Source organism: Podarcis raffonei, chromosome 15 (assembly GCF_027172205.1).
Source record: "Podarcis raffonei isolate rPodRaf1 chromosome 15, rPodRaf1.pri, whole genome shotgun sequence".
Taxonomy (NCBI): Eukaryota; Metazoa; Chordata; class Lepidosauria; order Squamata; family Lacertidae; genus Podarcis; species Podarcis raffonei.
In genome coordinates, this window is record NC_070616.1 from 6036382 (window position 1) to 6059681 (window position 23300).

The following is a 23300-nucleotide window of genomic DNA, read 5'->3' on the forward strand; positions in this document are numbered from 1 at the left end:
GCTCTCCAGGCTTCAGCGAAAGCCTGCATTCGCCCCATAGGACGCACACACATTTCCCCTTCATTTTTGGAGGGGAAAAAGTGCGTCCTACAGGGCGAAAAATACGGTAATTCAGTTTTCAAATTCAGTATTTAAGCTTCTCCAATGCATAGCAAGGATGCTAAAAAATTGTTGTTGTATGTGTGAATGCTCCATGCAAGTTGCCTCAAGTGCACACTTGGCACATTTGTCCAGAACAATCCCTACATTAGAAGTGAGTGGAGAAGGCTTTCTTTGTGGGTGTCTGGGGAGCTGTGGAATTGGGGCCCTGGGCCAAGAGTTTACTGGACATGTTGTGAATCCCTGCACGACTTGTTTGTTTTTACCTCCATGGCATATCTCTTCCCGTCAATGCTGTGCTCCGATCCAGGGCTCACCCTGCTTTTCTCCCCCTCACTGTCTCCCCAGTGGAAGTGGAACTGCACGGCCTTGTATTTCCCCTGGAGGCCACCTGACTCGATCTTTGCTGTCCCATCAAGCTGCACTTGGACTGAGGGAAGCAAAAAGGAAGTGCCCTTTCAGGTCATTCATTATTTCAAAAACATGTTATCATTATAAACCAGGGGTCGCGGGGGAACCTCCACCCCACAGACCTCCTTTGCCCCCACCAGGCCATTTTAGCCAAGCCATGCCCAGATGCCACACACCAGAGGTCTCTGTTTCTCATATTTTCTCTGTTTTCTAATATTTTCTTTTTTAGAAAAAAAGTGTCTTTTATTGGTTTCATATAAAACAAATACACTGGTGACAATGAACAAATGACACTCACATCCCACTCAGTCATGACTTCTTTGTTTTCAATGTGAATATACCAATTATATAAAATTTTTGTTAACCCAGAGTATCTTTCCAGAGTGACCCATGTGGAGCAAGTAGTTGGTAACTATGTTACTTCACTGAAGCACACTTTACAATGCTATACCACATCAAAGTTATCAGTTTTAGTAATATTACTACATGCCTTCCTTCGTGAAGTCTTTCCATCAAAGCGACAAACCATAGCTGTTAGTACCAAGATTCAAACGCATTAGCAATGGGGTCTTTCCAAAATATTGCAGCAGTCAATCTTGCAGCTCATTTTTCTAATATTAAATTCAGTTGTCCCAATTTCTGCAGCAATTTGGGGTTTTAAACAAAATCCTCACAAAAAAAAGATATTCATTTTGCACATTAAATAAATGTGTTTATGTCAACATTGGTTGAAGAACTGCATCATAAAATTTGGGTGAGTCTCGTGCTCTACAGACTGGATACGCGTGAATTTGAAAGGACAGCTGTGTTTCAATTAGCACAATGTTTTTAGAAAGTGTGAAGTTCTTTTTAATACAGAGACTCCTAAAAAGTGCCAGTGGCAACAACTCTTCTCTTTCATATAAGAGTAGTGATGGGGGATAAATTCAGTTCAGTTTATTGTAATATTCTTGTTACAATTAATAATTCTTGTTATTTGCTGCTATTACTACTACTACTACTACTACTACCAGCAGCAGTGGGTCTCAGGGCAGGTTACATCAATTTAAAATCCAGAATGAAAACATTTAAAAGAAATCACAGTCACAGGAATAGGGTGGGATGAACTTACCATATCTGCACTTTCTGAAAGAGTGTTTGGATGTATTAGGAGGAATGTTTATGAAATTCCAGGGGGACTTTTTTAAAAACAACAACAACAACAACCTCCAACTGATGGGGAGAACCAAACTTAAGCTTGAAACGGAGAGAAGCCAAAATTGGCAAGTACCCCCATTCCTCCATAGGAGGGAATGGCTCCTGAGAGAGGATGGCTGCCATGGCCACCTGCATCTCCTAAAAGAGAAGTGGTCAACCTGTGGCCCTCCAGATGTTCCCATCTTCCCTGGTCATTGGCCAGGGCCAACTCAAGACATCTTTGCACCTGAGGTAAACTTCAGAATGGTGCTCCCTTCCCCTCCAATGAAGAAGGGGTGAGTGAAGATCTACATCGAGCACAAGGGTGATGGGGAAGAATGATCTGCATCCCAGTCTGTTGCCCCTGTGGATCCTGCCACCTGAGGCAGTTGCCTCACCTGGCTGCATAGGTAGGTCAGTCCTGATCCTGTCTTTAACTGATTGGAGGTGCAGTCCCACGGGAACACTTTAAGGACACCACACCAGTTACTCTTGCAATACAATATAACCTATAACCTTATAAAATTTTTGCCTCTCACCTGTATGGCCATTATTTACTACTGTCCAGGGTTTTTCTGGCTTGGCGTTGTATTTTTCAAACTTGAATGGCTTGAGGTCCCAGTCGTATTTCACATCATTGGTGAGGATGTTGATAGGAGACTGTTGACTTTTTCCACACTCCTCGAATTCCTGTACCCAGCGGCGGGGTTCTGTCGAAGGTGTCGTGGGCAGGAGGGGAAGATTGTTTCAGTGAGAAAAAAAAGTTGGAGAAAGTTGTGCCACTGAATGAACCAGGCTCTCTGCAAACCAGGCTTTTTGAAATATTAGCCAGCCTTAGGAATGCAGATGCCAGCCTTGGGCTCTCCAGAATAGTTGGACTACAATTACTGTCACCCTGACCATCAGCCATGCTGGCCAGGGCTGATAGGAGTCTTAGTCCAATGACGTCTAGAATAACCAGCTTGGGAAAGCTAGTACATGTCATCACTGTATTGTCCAAGGTGGCTGGTTAAAAACCTGGCTGCTTCAAAAGGCAGCACAATTGTTTTGCTGACTTATCTGTGGTCCCATCTGCACTAGACATTTAAAGCAGTACCATAGCACTTTATAAACAGCCATGGCTTCCAACAAAGAATCCTGGGAACCATAGTTTGTTGTTTGGAGACCCATTTATGTAGCAGAGGGGCTGGATAGCCATGCTACTACAGACTTTATCAATGATGCACATGGGAAATTAGAGTATAGAGCAAAAGAGTTTTATGTGAATGTGCATCTCTTACAATGGTATCAAAGTGGTAGCCACTCTAAATGTTCCCCAGAACTGCTTCCCTCCATGCAATCACCCCTGTTACACTTTGGTTCCTACTTCCAGCCACTCTCCTTGCAATATTGATCTCTGCCTTCTTTTTGGTACACAGATGAGCAACCTTGGCCTGCTGCCAATAATGGGCTCACCACCCTGACCCCAACCCAACACTAACGTAAGCACACTTATAAGACGATTGAGAGGTTTGTGTTTTCTTTTAAAATCTGCTATGAATTACCTAGACAGTGTTTGTTTTGACATCGCTGTGACAGATAGCACCAGTGGCTTCCTCCTGTAAGAGAGTTCATAACAGCCTTTAGACGATTAACTCTTTGGGGTGGGGAGTCAATATTTTTTTATATTTTTTTAAAAATTATAACAGTCATGACACATATGAATAGAAACAAAGGAGAAGAATTGTAATTAAAATGAGAACAGAAACTTTGCACCTTTGAAAAACAGATAATTTCTCAGTCAATATCTTCTGTAATAGTGCAAAAGTGGGGGACACAAACGGAAATGGCAGCAGTTTCCTAATAACTGACAGTATCTTTCTAGAACCCTTATTGCCAAGCCCCAAGTGGCTCTGTGATAGTTTAGCATCTGAAATATAGAAGTTGTTTTTAAACAAATATTTAAACAAATAGATGTTGTATAGGGTGCTGGAGTTCACTGTTCCACTCAGTCAGTGATGTCTTCCTCCTGAATACTCCATTTCATCTCCCCAAGCTCGTTTTCTATCCTTCCCCCTGACAACAATCAGCCCGCATTCCACAACCACTCAGAACCTCATTAGGCTGTTTTTCAGTGCCTTTCTCCCAAAGATCTTGTGAACTTCTGCAAACCTTATGGTTCTGCAAAGCCTGCTGAATAAGTTGTGGAGATATATTTTTTTTGAAAGATCAGAAGGTTGTTGTTTTTTTTACCTATGCCTGGATGTTCCAGGACATTTTAGCTGGCTTTTCAAAAATTCCTCCTGGACACCATTTTCAAGGGACGAATCCCGGCGATGTCCGGACGTATGGCAGCCCTAGGTTCCCTAAGCAATGGTACCCATATCCTGAGTATCGGAAATAGGGAGCCATTCTGTCTGCATCTAACCTCTCCTGCAAGCTTGTGAGGATGAAAATAGCAAAGAGAACCATATATGTTGCCTTGAGTTCCTCAGGGGAAAAGTGTGATGCAAATGTCATAAATGGACCTAAGTTAAGAACATCAGAAGAGCCCTGTTGGATCAGGCCATTGGTCCATCTCTTCTCACAGTGGCCACCCAGAAGCCTGTGGGAAATCCACAACCAGGACCTGAGCACAAGATAACTCTCCCCTGCTTCCTCCATGAATTTGTCCAATCTTATTTTGAGGCCATCCAAGTTGGTGTCCATCACTGCCTCCAGGGGGAGCGAGCTTCATAGCCTCATGTAGAAGTACTTTTAAAATCTTTGCTGAATCCTCCAACATTCAGCTTCATTGGACATCCCTAAATTCTGGTGTTATGAAAGAGGGAGAAAAACTTTTCTCTGTCCACTTTCTCCCTGCTGTGCATAATTTTATAAGCTTCTACCATGTCACCTCTTGCTTGACTTTTCTCTAATCTAAAAAGTTCTAAACGTTGCAAGTTTTCCTCATGGGGGAGTTCTTCCACCCTCTTGATCATTTGGGTTGCCCTTTTCTGAACCTTTTCCAACTCTGTGAAAGTCTTTATAAATATTCCAAAAAATCAGTTTTTTAAAAACTGGAATTGGTCTGTGCTGTGGTTCCCCCTTGAACCTTGAACCCTGGCTGTGCACCAACCCAATATCGTCCCAATGTGCCTCCTTTGCAAAGGAGAGGTCCTTTAAAGGTCGTCACCGAAGCAGCAAAATAACATTTCCCCAGTCAGCAGAATTTTGATCTCACTCAATAATTCAGTGAGATGAGCTCTCCCAGGGCGTCTTGTTTCTTGCAATGTCAGCATTTGAGTTAGCCTGAAATCGGAGGGGATGGAAAAGAGATTCTGTTTAAAACTGTGGGGTCTAAGTGGTTAATGCAAGTGCCTGCATTCTGGAGGGCAAGAGGGTTCTTTCTTGTTTGTGTGTGTGTTTTCTGAGCGCTACCCTCTCTCTGTTCTCCCTTTGTCCCAGTGCTTAGCTTTTTCTACATCTCTAAGCATCTAGAGCAGTCTTTGCCAAACTAATGCCCTCCAGCTGTCTAGAACTACAATTTCATGGCTTGGATGTTTTATTTGAACTCTGGTCCCCCAGGTCCTAGTCTGACACTCTAATATAAACACTTTTGTACACGATTTTGCTTAAAACTCACATTTTTTTGCAAAGCCGTTTTTCTAATTCATGCATTGGCTACTTCAAGACTGGATTACTGCAATGCACTTTGTGTGGGGTTTCCCTAATGCTTCGTCCAGATGTTGCAGTTAGTGCAGAATGCTGCAGCACGATTGCTGACAGGAGTGAGGCCTTGTCAGCATATAACACCCATGCTCAAAGAGCCCAGGACCTTGTTTTGAGCATCTGAGCTGAAATGAACTCAGTCTTTCCACAGCAAAAATCCATGCCTTTGTTCTTCCCTCTCACTCCCCAATCTATTATCTTTTTACAGAGGTCTTTCTCCACCTTGTTAATTAAGGGCCAACACAGAGCCTGAGTGCTGAGTGATGCTAATTTGATCGGGAAAAACTAGAAGTAAAGATAAAACCTTTGGCCAAAGCAAATAAAAGTCCATTTCTACAAATATTATTAAGCGGATTAGGGTTCGTGTCACTCTGATCCTTCTAATCAGTATCTGATAAGTTTTATCCTCTTTCTCAAATTTCAGAGCTAATGTCTGGGGTTTTTTTATTTGCTTGTTTTGTTTAAATCATGGTCTACTGTGGTTGTAGAGAGCAGCGGGGGGGGGGGGGAAATATGGAGGCTTCCAAAGGCAAGTACTCCAAGCCATTCAAGTCACGTAGCTGAAAGACCAAAGGAAAAAGTTTCAAGTCCCCATTCTACAAATCTGCCCCCTTTCCAGTCTTCTTCCTGGTGGGAGTCACTCTGTTTTTCCAATTTTGCTCTGTCTGTTTTCTTCGGGACAATGTGAGGAAACAGCATTGCCTCCCCAGGTGTGTGTCTCTGCCAAATAGCTCAGCCATGAACAATGGGCTGTCAAGTGGAGCCTTGAGACCTCTGCATGCCTTGGAAGGACAAGGTGGGGCAGGGGAGAGGAACTTCAAATGCAGAACCTCAGATGCTTTTGGGGTGTGGCTTAACAGCCTCTAAAGAGGGATTAGAGCAATTCATGAAGGTTGTCTGTGGGGAACAAGCCATGATGGCTATGTGGAAACTCCAAGTTCAGGAGCAGCCTACCTGAGTACTTCTTGCTAGGGAACTGCAGTAGAAAAAAGGGCTGTTGCCTTCCTACCCTTCTTATGGCCTTTTCAGAGCTCCTCTGCTTGGCCAAACTGGAAACTAGTTGCTTGCTGCTGCTTATAGGCATCATGCCTTTTATTACTAGCTTAAAATGCACATTATGTGCTTAAAACACAGCCAGGTCGTTCTTTTTCTCAATTTGGATCAAATCCGGTTTTAAGGGGGGGGAATACCTCAAATGTAGCATTTCATAGGAAATGACAGTATAGACATGGATTGTGGCATGATCATGTGTACACAGCTTCCTAAACCAGTGATGGGAGCACACTGGATGCAGAGTAAACAAGAGCATGTGCACAACGTGTGGTGTACATCAGCACATATTGTGGCACTGAGTTCCATAGCTTAATTTTGGCACACCATGCTTCTTTTTGTCAGCCCCAAATCTCCTGTTGATCACATTACTGTGCTTTCACATTCCTTTGTTTTAAAATTCTGTTTTATTAGCTACATAGGAATCTGCTTAATAGTGTGCCAGATCCCTAGTCCATCTTGCTCTGTATTTTCTATACTCCACCTGGAGATGCCAAGGATCGAACCAGGCACCTTCTGCATGCAAGGCAGATGCTCTACCCAGAGCCGTCTTTCCCATAGGGCTTAGTGGTGTGTCATGCCAGGGCACTGACCTCTCAGGGGCGCCCCAGCAAGTGGGGGAGCTGTGCAGCTTTGCCGGCGGCCTCCCCTTTCCCTGCACGCCCACCAGCTGCGCCCCGCCAACCATAAGGCTAGTGGGCATGCAGCTTCCCTCCCAAGCCTCTGCAGAGATCGCTCTCCTCTTGAGGAGACTTGGGAGGGAAGCTGCACTCTCCTCTGCGGAGGCTTGGGAGGGGCTCAACTTCACTCCCAAGCCTCTGCAGGGATTGCTCTCCTGCGTTCTTGAATGGTCGGTGATGTGGTAGTGTTATACTGTTTTATTTATGCAAATTGTTATGCTGAATTCATATTTTCCACAATCTGTATACGGTGTTTGATTTATAATGTGTGGTTTGCTATGCCTAATAAAGGATTGATTGATTGATTGATTGCTCTCCTGCAGTGGCATGGGGGAGAGTTGCGCCCCGCCCCGGATGGCTGGCAGTGCACAGCTACGGCTACTCCAACACTATCTGTGGTAATTTGGGGCCGCTGGTTGGATATTTGCACCCTGGCGCCACATCTGCTAAAAACGGCCCTGGTTCTACCACTGAGCTATGGCCCTTCCCCAGCAGGCAGCAGAATCTAAAGAGGAACCCAAGACAAAGAGTGCCACTCTGGGTGTGGGAAAGCTGCAGTAATTATTTACCACTGAAACATCATAAAGAAATAAAATTGCCCTCTTGTTAGTTGTATAGAGATGTGTCCTGCACCAGAGAGCAATTTGTAGACAGGAGGAGTTTCCGTCTCTCCTGAATCACTAACGAGACCCTTCTTTTGTGTTCTGAGCTGCCCAGAGAAGAATGTCATTAAGTGGCCTATATAAAGACTCCAAGTTAAGTAAAAATAGTATTACAAGAAAGGGAGAAAAACTTCTCTCTATCCAGTTTCCTCACCTCATGCATAATTTTATAACCTGTCCTGTTTTTGCTATACTAAAAGGGCTTTGAACGTTGCCTGGCATTGCTTGTCTTTTTCTGCACCTCCCTCCCCAACTGTAAAGTGTGTGTATGTGTGCATTACTGTGATTTACAAAGCAAAGTGTTTTTAATTTATGTAGTAAAAATGTTTCAGCTTCTGCCTTCATCAGCTGCTCTGATACAAATTAAACGATGCTGTTTCCAAGGTGGCTGTTAATGGTGCTTTGCTCAGAAGGGCTTCATTTCCTGAAGCTAAGCAATACTGCGGCCATCGTTCAGGTTGAGGCCATGCAGTGTTAATGTGTCCACCATGTACTTCTCTTTCTTTTGCTAACATTGTGGGATTTGTTGGCTTCGCAGCTTGCATGAAGCACAGTTTGATGCCTGCCTGCCGGCCGGCCGGCCTGCCTACCTGTTTTTAGATGGAGGAACCAGACCTGTACAATATCCTGTGTGCGCCTGGCAGTGATAGATTTGTAGATTTGCAAATGCACATAGATTTGTATCCTTTGTCCTTGTTAAGGATGGGTGAATCTGGCCAATACATTTTTTCTTCGTCTCCCCCCCCCCATGAAGTTCACTTCACCCCATTTCCAAGTCAATCTGCAGATTGTTTAAAAACTCCAAACTAAAACGCATGAAAATTTGGAAGCCATGTCTTCAGATATGCATGTTTTCATGCAATATTTCCCCTAATAAAATGTAGGGGTATTTTTTTTTTTACACCGTCATTTCCACAACTATATGCATTTTTGTGCAGTTTTTGGTTGGAGAACAGTCCCAGAATTCAAAGAAGCACCTATTTTGAAGGACAGATATGTTTTGTTTTGCTTGTTGCTTCGGGAAGTGTGAATTTGGGAGCCTTGCCTAGCCCCTTCCCAGCCCCTGTTTCGTTGAGATACTTCAGGTGCCAACTATCTACACTTTCCAGAAAAAAATTGAAGATATTTTTGTTCTGACAAGCTTTCTCAGATAGGCAAATTTGGTCTCAGCCATAGGCGCCTCCTTGGTGCTGTTTTCAAATTTATCTGATGTTATTTTCTGTGTTGTTGTTAACTGCTTTTAGTTGCCTTGAGATGTGAGGAAGGCAATGACTAAATCAATAAATAGTGTTGCATATTAGTCCCTTCAGCTAAAGGTGTCCCCACAAACTATTGTGTAACCCCATAGAAATCTCTGGCTCTTTCCATTCTCATGGGGACTCTAGGGCCAGCTTTCTTTCTTTCTTTCTTTCTTTCTTTCTTTCTTTCTTTCTTTCTTTCTTTCTACTTGAGCAGATGATCCGACTTTAGTAACCTGAATTTCCCATTTCCTAGCTTTAACCCCCCCCTCGGTTTGGTTCCTGTATAACAATAACACGCAAAAATGTGTGTTCTTTAAATTGTAGCTATGAGCATGTGTTTAGGTTATCAGCGGAGACTTGGCCAGGAGTTGGGGGAGGAAAATTAGAACTTTTACAACTCTGTCCAACAAGATAAAAATAAAAATCTGTATGTTGCTTCCCAACCTCAGCAAGTTGCTGTTAACAACAGCATAAATCATAGGTACATCAGAAGCTGCTTTATACTAGATCAATATTGTCACTACACTGACTGGCAACCTGGGACCACCTGTGTACAAAACAGACATTCTAACCTTGAGCTACGGCTCTTCTGTGACTTACTGTGGCTCACAGCCCTGTTTCAGTACCAAGCCACCACCCTAGAGAAGGAGTATTTCTGAGCACATGCAGAGTTCAGTTTTCTAGTCACTGCGTGAGCAACAGCCTTTCCCTCTGCATGTCAAAGTTTCAGTTATTGAGGAACAGAAACTGGAAATAACACAATAAAATCATAAGAGGAGTTTCAGTTATTGAGGAACAGAAACTGGAAATAACACAATAAAATCATAAGAGACATAGGCAGAGGGCCTTCTTGGCAGTGGCACCTGCCCTGTGGAATGCCCTCCCACCAGATGCCAATGAAATGATACAACTATCTGACTTTTAGAAGACATCTGAAGGCAGCCCTGTTTAGGGAAGTTTTTAATGTTTGATGTTTTATTGTGTTTTTAATACCCTGTTGGAAGCCATCCAGAGTGGCTGGGGAGGCCCGGCCAGATGGGCAGGAAATAAGTAAATAATAATAATAATAATAATAATAATAGAATTTTCTTTGGGGGGGGGAGAGTAGACAGGTGATTGGAGGGCTAGTTTCTCAGAAAGAAAAAATGAGAAGCATAGTGTCTGTACTGTATATTCCAGGTTCCACAAAAGCTAGATATATATTTACCCTCTGGGAATCTGGAGATTAGGATTCATTGGGGTGGGGGAATTATTCCCCACCCCCAGATACATTTAGACAGAGGGGTTATTCGGGGGCAGATTTTATGTCCTGCATACAGTCGCTTTGTTTCTCAAGAGATCCCAGAGCTTTGGGCAACGGGAAGGTCAAGACAAAAAAACAACTTTTATCAGAATTGCGGAGCACCTTCCTTCCAAGGAAGGATTAGCATGTTTGCGGAGTTTCAGAGCTAAAAGGGCATTTGGAGGTGGGGTTATCCATAACTCCCTATAACCTTCCCTCAGCACTTTCCTCCCAGCTGAGGTCCCTAGGTATGTGAGCCTGCTTAGGCATTGCAGCTGCAGCTGCAGAACCGACTCCTTGGAACGACTCCCTGTGGCTTCTCTCCGCCACCGTTTCCTTTTGGACAGTGTCCCCATTACAAATAGGGAGGAACAGATGGGGACGTGTCTTGGCCCTTCTGCGGACATTCCTTTCCGCTCTGACTCCCCTTACGTGGTTCCTGTGCTTATCAGCTCCATTGTCAGGCTCAGGCCAAACTCGATCCCTGCTGCGTGGCTGCTGTAGCGAAAATCGTTCTGCTTGGGAGCTGGACAAAACAAAGTCCGCTCATACTTGTCCAAGCATATTGAGGCTCTTCTCCCCAGCCGCTCTGTTGCCAAGCTGCCAGTTGTAAGCTATTTGGGGCAGGGGCATGCCATTCAAAGCACCATGCCCATTGCAAGGACAGAGGAAGCTGCCCTATGCTGAGCCAGGCCATTGGTCCATCTAGCTCAGTATTGTATGCACTGACTAGCAGAGGCTCTCCTGGATTTTATGCAGGGTTCTCTCCCAGTCCTGCCTGCAGGGGATTGAACCTGGGACCTTCTGCATGCAAGACAGGTACCCTACCACCGAGGGACAAATGTCTGAGTGACTGCAGCCCTTCGCATTGATTAAGGTTCAAGCAATAACATGTTTCAGGGAATAGATCAGTTGGTAGAGAATGTGACTCTTAATCTCAGGGTTTGGGGTTCGAGCCCCATGTTGGGCAAGAGATTCCTGCATTGCAGGGGTTGGACTAGATGACCCTTGGTATCCCTTCCAACTCTACAATTCTATGATTCTATAACTCTGTGAATTCACAAGACAGGAAAGCCATAACCACTAGATATTGGCACCTCTCTCTCTGTTTGTATGTGTGTCAATCTCTAATGTGTGCTTGGGGATGGGGGACAAAGTTGATCCAGTTCACCTTTAAAGGTGAATGTACCAAATTCACACTTTCCTAAACAATATAAGACTCAAAACATAGCCATCCTACAAAATTCACTCGTGTCTGAATTTTGCAATGCAGTTCTTCAGCCAAACGAGATGTACAAAAAAAGGCATATATTAGGGGGGAATGTGCATTAAAATGCATATATTAGTGAAAATGCCATACAAAAATGCATTTTATTATGGGAACTAGCCAAGAGGGGGGTAGTTGGAGATGTTGCTTAGCAACCAGGCATGATCTTCACTGAGGTAGCGTATGCTTTGATTGGCTGTGCAGTTCTGAGAGTTTTTCCTTCAGATGTTTGGTTAAAAGTTTTCCTGCTATGTAGAAGGCCTGAGCTAAGAAAGACAAGGCATCTCTGTAGCATTCTGTTCAAATTATACACTGTTTTTTGTTAAGTTTGCTCAATAAAGTGTTATCAGGAATATTCTTTCTGGGTTCCTATCTGTGTTATTTAAGTGGCTAACATTCCATCTAATTCTGATTGGCAGCATCTCCCTGGGGTTTAAGGCAGGGGTCTTTCCCCCATCCTACTCTAAAATGTTCGGCCTTGCAGCTTCTGAAGTATGGAAACACTGTGGGGTTGCAGTAGTGACACTCTGGATCCTTTTGAGAGCTTCAAATGGTGGAGTTCATTTTAAGGGCAGTTATGTTCCCAGGCATATTGGTCTCATCAAACACAACCCCACAAATAATAACTTTTTAAAACTACAAAGCTTGTTGTGCTTCTATCCTTTCAATGTGGCACTTTAAATTCCTCTTGCCTACAAATTGCTCATTGGCAAAGGACACACCTATATCCATTTAACAAGACGGAACTTAATTTTGTTAATGCTTCAGTGGTAAAGAATTGTCGCATCTTTCCCACGCCCAAAGTAGCGCTCATCGGAACAAAAGAAGAGCCTGCTGGGTCAGGCCAACGGCCCATCTAGTCCAGCATCCTGCCCCCACAAGTTTGTATGACAGGTGGCTGTCCCCATCTTGATCCTGGAGACTTGTCAGGCAAGAATGTGGAGAATGCAGGCTTAATCTTCCATCAACTCGAGCCAGCAAAGCCAACTCCCATCTTTCCTCACCATTGGTCATGCTAGTTTGGATGGACAGGAATTGACGTTTGATGGGTGGGCAGGACCACCCATCTGTCAGCCACATGCTTGCTCAATGACATCATCAGGTGACCTGTTTCACCCTCCCCCACAATTTGAAATCACATCATTCGGGAAGAATGCACAGCACTTTGCAGGCGGTGGCCATCACTCGACAGAGCAGCAATATCTGCAACCCCACTTTTGGCCTAGCTGCACTTTTGCCTGCAGGGAGGTCGGTACTGTGCAGGCACATTGGCAGAGCCAATCCAGTGCGAGGCACCATCCTTCATCACCCACCGCTCCTGGGATCTTTAAAGCAGACTTGGAGCAGAGAACCAGCTGGCTGGCCATGCTTGGAAAGCCCAGTGCAAAGCACTGACAATCATCTTAATCTAAGGATTTAGAGTTGTTATCTGTGTTTATAAGCACTCTTTTTTACCCCTTTAGATGTCTTTCTGCCTACCTGAACAGTGCTGCCGTATGCACAGCAAATAAAATACTACACCGTTAGCATGTGCATGCTATAGGCAGCGAGTGTGAGAGAGAGAGATCACATTCCTTCCATTTGTGCAAAGAGTTACCTCTTGACATTCTCTAATCAATAGGATGCCTCTGGCACAGTAAGCTCCTGTTTGAAGGAGGAAGCCAAGCTAACTTTAAATGAAACAATAAACAAATTCAGGCAAAAGGTGAGTTCCTCCTTGGGGGACAGTTTGCTCTTAGGTTGAAGAGGGCACCTTCTCCCAAACTGTGGCAAAGGCAACTGGTCCTATGGCATTCTTTCCTGTGGGTGCTTAAACAAAGCCAGCAGTAGCCTCTCTTGCATCACACAGAGAAGTCATCACGGGAGATGGCGCTTCTTTGGCAATTGACTTGATGATGTTAAAGTTGATGATTAAAGTTTCCGTGCCTATGGAGGGATTCCATAAGGAATGGTTACAAAAACCTCCAATGTGCCTTCCTGCATCAGATAAAGATCTATCTAGTGCTTTCTTTTCATTTTAGATTGTAAGGTCTTCAGGGAAGGGGCCTGTCATACTGCACTATGTCATGTAAATGGATGGAAAATCTATTTTTGCAGTTGCATGTATTTCTTTTCTTTAAAAAAAATCCATGGGAGAAAAAGGGAGAAGGCTGTACCTTAACTATCACAAAAGCAGGCAGCGTGGAATTCCCTGAAGCTCATGAAAGCGTCACCTCCCGCCAGCAATGGTTGTTCCCAGCATCTGGTCCTTAAGGGTTGATTGTCTCTAATCAGGGAGGTTTGCTTTAGATATCATGGCGAGTAACTACTGATAGATGGTTCCTCTGCCAACTGGCCAGACACTTCATTCGAAAGCTGTCGAAGCAAGAACACTGCATCTTGTGGCTGGGAGTTCTACAAGCAAATGGAGTGTTATATGGGAAGGAGTTTTTATTTTTGTCAGTCTTGAACAGGCCGCAAATTAAATCCACTGGTTGACATGTCACTCACTCGAACCTTACCCTGAGTTCTTTTATCATGAAAACAAAACAAAACAAAAAACCCCATTTTATACCTCACTAAATGGGAAAGGCAATAGCTTGAATCAAAAAAAGGGGACCCTCCCTCCAATGGCCCTGAAACTTCCCCTCGATCCCACCTGGCTCTGCATCCATTCCTCTCGTGCCCATAGCACAGTGGTGCAGAGCACACAGAACGGCCCAAGTTCAATCCCCAGAATCTCCAGGTAAAAGGATCACATAGCAGCCGATGAGGAAAAATGCCTTCCTTAAGCCCTGGGGAGCCAGTACAAACGGTCTGATTTATTTATTGGTGATGAAGAGCATAAAATCAACAAATAATTCATGGAAGAAATTTGAAATATATCACAGAGCCAATTAATTCATCCCCCTATGAGGCAGTTTCATAGTAGATCCCTGCATATGCTTTTGAGTACCTTCCTTGAAGGGAGGGGGGTCTCTAATAAATACATTACCAAACAGGTGGGAATATATATGAATGTTGCCATAGCTCTTAGACCTGCTGTTTTGGTGGTAAGCTCCTAACCTTTCACCTTTGTCCTTTGGAGGCTGTGATCGTGTGTGTGTGTTTGTGTGTGCACGTGCATGTGTGTGTGTATTCTTGTAGTTACTTTCATGGTTGGCTGACAGTAATATATGTTTGTTTGTTTGATTGCTTAATTAATTCATCAACATAGCTGCATCAATCTCAGGGGGGCAGCCTAGGTGAACAAATTAAAGTTTTTTTGGAGATGCCTAAATGCCAACAATGTTGGTACTTGCCTGGTGTTCATTGGGAGCACATTCCAAAGGGCAGGTGCCACCACACTAAAAGCCCTGATCTTAGTGGACATGAGGCAAATCCTGGGAGCATCCAACACAACTAAGATTGTCCCTCCTAAGGAGTGAAGTGACTGGGCAGGAATATACAAGGCAAGGCATTCTGGGAGGTACCCTGGTCCCAAGTTGTTCATGCCATATTTCAGTACAGGTGTTATGCTGCACTGTCAAATAGGGTGCTCCACTCAACAGCCTTGCTGCTGCGGTAAGGCAGCTTCTTCTGTCCTCATTTGACTTCTTAACCCTTTAGGCTATGCACAACTGATGTCATGTGACGTTAGGCAAGGGAAATGTAGGCATGGTTCATCCAAAACAGCCTAGTGGGCTTAATTGCATCCATGGACCAGTGGTATTTCGCCACAGTTTAAAATATTGACTAGCTTCTCTACATCATACGGTTTCTCTAAATGAAGGTGGCCAAATAAATAAATAAATAAATATTTGTGGGCATGTAGCAGGACCAACAACCTTCCTTCTCTGTTGGTCTCCTGTTGACTCATCCATTTTCTCCTGCCTAGTCAGATCAACCCTAACTCTTTTCCTGTCCTTGCTTTTGGTCTTAATGAAGACTCCCCCATCCCCCCCCCCCCGGTCTGACTGTGGTAAAGGGGACCGAAATGGGCAAGCAAAATGTTCAGCGTGGGAGTGGTTGCAACACCTTCCTTAAGGCTAAAAACAGATGGTGGGAGCTTCTGGAAATGATTGATGGAATCATATTCAGAGCCTTCCAGAATTAGCCAAGGAAACTGATAAGCAAACACCGGATTGAAGACAGAGAAAATAAAGTAGGGGTGGGGAGGGAGTTTGGATCCAGCCACTGGGCCAGATCCTCATCTCTCCATTCCTCTGTCAGTCAAGTACATCAGATCCTTCAAAATGTAGACAGCCTGCCCATAGCTCAGTAGTAGACCATCTGCTTTGCATGTAGAAGGTCTCAGGTTCAATCCCCAGCATCTCTAGGTAGGACTGGGAGAGAGTGCCTGCCTGAAAGTCTGGAGAGCTGCTGCCAGTCAGTGAAGACAATATTGAACTAGATGGGCCTGTGATCTGAATCAGTATAAGGCAGCTTCCTACGCTCCTGTTTGTTTTGCAGAGAACGGCCCATGACTTCTGCCCTAAAGACTTACCCGGACGGCACCGGAATTGCATTTTGGGCCCCTCCTGCTGTGTGGGGCACTTGACTTCTGCCCCAAGAGTCCCATTCTTATGGTGCAATGTGGGTATATATATCTCCTTTAGGGGCAAGATGAATCCATTGCCCACTCTTGAGATTTAACATCGCCTGGGGGGAAGGAACTGAGCCTTGAAGAATGACAGCTCTAGCAAAATCCGAGGAAGCACATTTGAAGAAGGCATTCCTGACAGGCCCAAAGAAATGGGGACAGCAGTTTACCAGGGGGCAGGAATGGGAAAGGAGGGCCTGTCCGTGATAAACAGGGACAGTTGGAAAACGTATGTGTCAGAGTAAGTGAATGCAAAGCGATCAGCCCTTGAGTCCCAACTCAGCACTTCTTTCTTTGAAAAACTCCTGCTTGTTAACATGAAGAGAACAAAATAAGGTCAAGCCTGTGCTTGGTACGGGATGGTGAGAGGGCAGAGGAAACCTTGCTCACTCATTAACTATACTTAAAAGAAACAAAACAAAAACTCAATAGGGGAGAATACTGGGCGGACTTTAAACTGACAGTGCCTTGTGGATGTGACAGAGCTATGGATTATTATCTTCTCTCTCTTTTTCTCTTTTAACACGCTTTGTTAGTTCTAGAGGCTCAGCTTCCTGATTCAGTGCTTTTTGTTGTGGACAGATGTGGACAGAGTTGAATCCTGCTGGCTGCAATCTCTTTTCATCACTGGATGGTGGAGCTTGGGGCATGCATTTCTGAGCATGGACAGAGTGTCCAGGGGGAAGATGAGGAGAGAGTTTATCAGCACCTCAGTTCCACTTACTTGAATAGGATATGATTGCCCTACTGGGATAACATTCCCACTCTGTCACCGTATTTTTGGAGTGAACTGGAGTCAGTGTGGATCAATTGAAGTGAGGCCTGTTTATGAATACATTTAATAATAATAATAATAATAATAATAATAATAATAATAATAATAATATCCCAAAGAAGGGACATAGTTTTTGTCCCCTCCATGTTATCCTCATAACAGCCCTGCAAGAAAGGTCAAGCAGAGTGATCAAGATTAAACTGCAAACAAAACAAACCCAAACAAACAAAATCCTGTATATTTTGAGGAAATATGTTAAGATTATTTTATGTGGTGCAAGAGGGAGGGGGCGGAGAGAGAGAGTGTATTATTGATTGATTGATTGATTGGATTGATTGTTTGCTTTTCTAAGCTGCCCTTCCTCCTCATAGGGAGGCGTTTAGAACTCAGGGTCCTCCAGTGCATCTTGACTGGCAAGAGATTCAGGACAGACAAAAGGGAAGTCCTTCTGATGTCCTTATGGATATGTGCTCCTCCCAGATCAGTGATATGATTTGCAGCAGGGCTGGGTAATCCTGTGTCCCTCCTGATGCGTGGCCAATGGCTAGGGTTGATGGGAGATGTAGTCTGACAACATCTATAATGGCTTCCCTTACCCCCGACATGCACAATCCTCATGACAACCCTGTGAGGTAGGTTTGTCTGAGAATCAGCGAGTCAGTAAGAAGTCACCCTGATTGGGAGAGACACTGCCCAGTGAACTTCATGGGTGAGGGTCTCTTTAGACCTAATCTGAGCCTCTAATCTGTGCCCCCTCCCACAGATATTGTTGGACTCCGGCTCCCTTTAGCCTTGACCATTGAGGTGGCACTGTGGTCTAAACCACTGAGCCTCTTGGGCTTGCTGATCAGAAGGTTGGTGGTTCGCATCCCCGCAACGGAGTGAGCTGCCGTTGCTCTGTCCCAGCTCCTGCCAACCTAGCAGTTCAAAAGCATGCCAGTGCAAGTAGATAAGTAGGTACTGCTGTGGCAGGAAGGTAAACAGCATTTCCGTGCACCCTGGTTTCTGTCACGGTCTCCTGTTGTGCCAGAAGTGGTTTAGTCATGCTGGCCACATGACCTGGAAAGCTGCCTGTGGACAAATGGCGGCTCCCTCAGCTTGAAAGCGAGATGAGCACTGCAACCCCATAATCGTCTTTGACTGAACTTAACTGTCCTGCTCACTGGGACTGATGGGAGCTGGAGTCTGACAGCTTCTGGGATGTTGACCTTCTGTGCTGCCTGCAATTAAAATTAGACTTCCTGTCTTTACATCACACCTTCCGTTTGCCTCATGATTTGGAATTGTCCCCCTATTGAGCTCCTGCAAGCCTTTGGCTTTCCTCAGACAGGCTGATACTGTGCATGGCACATGTCCGTCTTACCAAATATCTGAGATCCTTTTTACCTGGAGGTGCGGAAAATAAAAGCTGGTCATATCCACACCACCATACATTTAAAGCAAATGAATTTCCCCCAAAGAATGCTGGTAACTGTAGTTTACCCCCCACATACCTGCAATTCCCAGCACCCTTCACAAACTACGATTCCCAGGATTCCTTGGGGGAAACTATGTGCTTTAAATTTTTGCATGTATCCAACCCATGCCAAACTGCAATCTCCCTACTTTGAGTTGTGCGTTCTGGAGGTGAGCACAGAATCTCTGTTCTCTGAATTCACCCCAGGCTGTCAGTGGCTTTCTACAACCTTTTTTTTGTTTGCTAGTTAATGTTTGCTTATATCTCTGATGGTTGAATGACAAGGTTCATCCATCAAGGGTTTATTTTTTTATTATTTTTTTACGGCCTTTGCCAAAGATGGAAGCATTAAAAAACAAAGAGGGAAATGTCACTGTTCTCTTCTTTCCTGCACACCCCCATTCCCTTGCTTTCAAGTGGAGGCTTCATAGAGTTTTAGAGAAGTTTGTGGTGCACTCGGCACAAGCTATTTCCTGATGTGAAAGTTGGAATCTTTAGCTTTTGTTACAAATGTTGCTCGTTCTTAAGATCAATTGAAAAGCAACACTTGCATGGACAGAGGAAAAAGATGAATATGTATGATGTAGACACTGCAGGATCCTGGAATAGATGGACCAATGGCCTGATCCAGCAGGCTCATCTTAAGTTCTTATCTGGATGTTTGGGGCAATATAGATATTTCTGAAGTTTGGGGATATTTTTGAGGACTGGCAGGTTGCTGCTTCTGAATGCATCTACCTCTGTACCAGGGAGGCTAATGTAACTGCCGTGCTTGATTTATATCTGTGCTTTTCATGCTGTCTTACTTGATAGTTATCCTGATATGCTTTTACTTTTTGAGATGTGATTGATTTTCTTTTTTTAAGTGAGTGATTATTATTATCATCATAATCATACTTGAGATTTTGAGTACTGCTTTGGGGGGATATGTTTATTTTAAAAAGCAGCGTGTGCATGATTAAAATCAATAAATAAATTTAGCACTGTTGCTTTCCCACAGACAAGAGCATTTTGCATGGGAAATTTGCAGCTGTTGATGCAAGGCAACAGTGAAATTTGAACCCATGCCCCTCTGATTATGTGCCCCCCCAAGCTATTTTCTGGATCACACCAGCATTCCATGTCTTCCTGCAGCTTTTGTTTAATATTTCTTGGGAGACCTTTTTTTTTTTTTGTATCTCTGCCAAGCTAATATTGACAACAAGATAGGATATTTACGCGGGAGCTATTTTTCCTTAGCCAAAAAACCCATCCCCAGACATGTTTGCATTTTTCTGAACAATACTGTTATTTCAAGATAAGAAATTAAAACAAACAACACCCCCCCAAGCATACACACAAGTAAACGTGCATAAGATTGTGGTATGAAGCTTGGTTTTTCAGATTTCTACACGTTTACCTGGGAGTAAGTACCGTTGAATTCAGTGGGGCTTACTTCTGAGTAGACATGCACAGGATCACACTGTGACATAGTTCAGACATGGCCATTTTGTCAAGTCTTCTGTGCAATAAGACAAATCTTAACTTACGTTCTGAAAAGTTTGCCAGCTGTTTCACCAGTAAGTGAAATTTAGAGGCCAGGGGCGTTTTCAGGTTGCATGAGACGGGGTGGGGAAGTCCTCACTTAGGGTGACATTCAATCCATTGATTTCAATTAATCTACTCTGAGTAGTGTTGGATATCACCCTTTAGCATTAAAACTCCCTGAACATTTTCTACATAATATTGTTATGCTGTACGAACACATGAGCTCTGTTACTGCCTCAAATTACAGTTATAGCCTCAGTTTTGTTTTTGAAGATTTGGCATCAATCATTACGTTTCTGCAAAATAATAGAATACAAAAGTAAGTGCTTTCTTTTTTTCAAAATTCAGTCATACACAAATTTGTAGACCCACTGAAATGAATAGAGCTGAGTTAGTTGCTCATTAATTTCAGAGGATCTTCTATGAGTATGACTAATGCTAAGATACAACCCAGTAAAACTTTATAAGGGGAAACAGGAGAGAAAGGGGAGATGGAAGTAAAAACGAGTCAGAAATTGCCTTTGGAGGCAAACCACCAAATCAAGGGATCCTATACACATATAGCCCAATTCTGCCTAAAAACACATGAAATATTGTATTTTCCTCTCCCACTATGTTATAAAAAAATTGCTCCATATTGCAATTATCTTCTTGTCTTCTTTCTCAGGTTATCTGAATATTTGTTCATTTTATTCTAGCTACTTTATCCCACTTTTAATTTCCAATCTGATATTAAGGGGTTGTTGTTGTTTTTTAACCCTAGTTATAGCTGATGATTCATTAAGGAAATGAATAGGATACAATTTGATTGTGAAAAAATTAGCACCCACAAGGGAGGCCTGCAGACGTGATAAAATGCACACCCTCATTCTTGAACATCAAGCAGCTCTGTGAGAGAATAGAAAAGCTGACTAGATTCTTAGGAACACAGGAAGCTAGCTGACTCTACACCAACTCAGGGCTTTTTTGAGAAACCTGGTTTACTGAGCATTTATCCTGATTTCCTTGCACAAAGCTCACATGTTAGAACACATCTAGTCACTATCAACCATTCATTCAAATTCATTTACAACGACATGCATTTATCCTGAATTCACCCTGATTTGCTTGCAGGGTATGTATACACTTCTTCCCATAAATAATTTGCTTTTCAAACCATATAATAAGAAAGTCACTAATAAGAGAGTGGGGAAAACATAAAGACTTGTTAGAATGGAAAACACCATGGTGGCTGTCACCTACTGAAGCATTTTCACTTAAGTCGACCAAAAAGTAAGTTGGTTGACATACAGAGAGTTATTAACAGAGGATGAAAATAAACTCAAAGGAGTACGATGAGTTGAAAGATTACTTACAAAGTTGGTTACACCATAGGCAACTAAACAATATTTTTAAGCAAGATAATAAAAAGGGGGTTGGTTATATAGTCTCCAGATTTAAAAAAGAAATAGTGGAAGAGAATTTTAAGTTGCTTAAAAAAGCATATAGCATTTTATTAGAATGGGAAACTAAAGATGAAGAAGTTAAATCAGTGATGATTAAATGGGCCCAAGGATGTGGGACACAACATTCAATTTGAAAGTTGGGGAAAACTGTGGAAAGTTGATATAAAATTTACAGATTGCATATTATTAAGAGAAAATTACATGAAAATGATGTATTGATGGTATATTACACCAGTGAAAATAGCTAAGATGTTTAGGAAAGAAAATAATAGATTCCCCTAAAATTTATGATTATTTGTTTGAATCCCTTCCACAAAACAGTGACAGTCTGGAGAGGCACCATCAGACTTTGTCTGTCTTGCCCAGAATCATCTGCTCTGGCTTGACAGCATCCCTCTCAGGGGTCCTGGACAGGGGAATCAGTCCCATCACCTGCTTCCTTTTTAATGGGATGTGTCAGGGATTGAACCCGGGAACATCTGCATGTAAAGCAGGTCATCTGCAGCTGAAAAGGCTCACCAATGCAGACTTTTAATCTTTTATAAACTGAAGACATCAGTTTGCCATTTGTGGGGTTGGGGGGAAAGGAATCAAAAGCATAAATAAAGCCTTTCTCTTCTTGATCTGATAGAACACATATTTTCACGGCACAAATTCAATGACAGGAAACATAAATCAACTACACGTATGGACATGTTTCAGACGGGCGAGTGAAATGAAGTCGAGCCACACTCTTCCGATTGCATCTTTGCAAAATAATATCCCTGGAGCCCCGTTGTTTAAAAACAAATCAACCCTATTAGAAACTGATTCACATCCTTAGGAGAATTAAGAGCATGTAGAGATGATAGACAGACAGATAAACATATAGCATAGTAGATTAAAAATAAAACATAGCCAGCAGCCAATGATACTGTCAGATTGCTGGGGTCTTCCAAAAATCAGATTAGTAAGCTGAAAAAGAAGCTGTACTTAGCATCCTTGATGAAAATGGATAAAGGACTCACCCTCTGAAGCGGCTGCAGCAAAATACAGGGAGAGCAGAACTAGGAAATTCAGGAATCCCATGATCTCTCTTCCAGATGGGCTGGAAAGATGTACCAGCATAGATCCCTGTATACATGATCCCAGACCTGTCCTGGGGTTTTTATATAGGAGGAGGGCAGGCAGCCCTGATCACCTTTCCTGGACATAAGCAGGAGGATGGTGAGAGACACCTCCCCTTTTTAATTCCTCCAGCTATAAACTGTAATAACGATCCCGTCTCCTTTGAAACTTCTTCATTTCCTCCACACCCCTTCAGCGGCTGCTGTCAAGGGAGCAAGATTCTCCTCTGGCCCTGAAGAGCTGCCTGTGAAATGAACTTAGCCAGATGACTAGTAACTTATTAGTTAAGTCAAACTTTTCTTTTACCCCTCACCCCACTTTCCTATTTCTCATTATTGCGCCTTGGCTCAGGGATATTGGCAGATAAGGCAGATAATTCAATGTTTCTTTTATGGCTGTGATATTGCTTCTCTTCCTCCCTCACCCCCTCCCCACCCCATCCAGTGAAACATTGTGGATCATAATCAACTGAACTAGCATGAGAAATATGATATTGATGCAGGAATAACAACAAATACATCCTCTCTGGTGCTGATGGATTCTTGTGCTTATAATGCTCAGCAAGACAGCTGTGTTGGTTTGAGAGAATTCAAATATCTAAGTGAGTTTGTTTGGGCTATCCACTTTCTGTGGCAGCACAGTACACTGGTTAGAGCCAGGGTGTCAAGTGCCACATTCAAATGGGAGTAATTTGTCAGGGGCCAGAGCTAAAGATGGCAGGAATGACTCGTTCTTTCATTTTTTTCTTTCTATCATTCCCCCCCCCCGAGCATGGATATTGTTATTTTAAACAAAAACAACAATAATAAAGAGTTTACCAGGCTTTATCATGCCTGTGTACCAGGCAGGACTTCTAGTGCACCACTGTAAA

The 23300-nt window shown here is 43.3% G+C and overlaps 1 protein-coding gene across 1 annotated transcript in view; it reads right to left on the minus strand.

Moving 5' to 3' along the window:
* CA4 (carbonic anhydrase 4) overlaps positions 1-22717 on the minus strand; it is a 28521-nt gene extending 5804 nt beyond the window's left edge. The window contains exons 1-4 of the mRNA XM_053367669.1: positions 22330-22717; positions 3231-3284; positions 2226-2396; positions 366-529 (exon numbers count right to left, since the gene is read on the minus strand). Coding sequence (XP_053223644.1) covers positions 366-529; positions 2226-2396; positions 3231-3284; positions 22330-22429 — 489 coding nt within the window. The 5' untranslated portion in view covers positions 22430-22717. The remainder of the gene's footprint in view (positions 1-365; positions 530-2225; positions 2397-3230; positions 3285-22329) is intronic.
* Between the last annotated feature and the right edge of the window lie 583 nt (positions 22718-23300).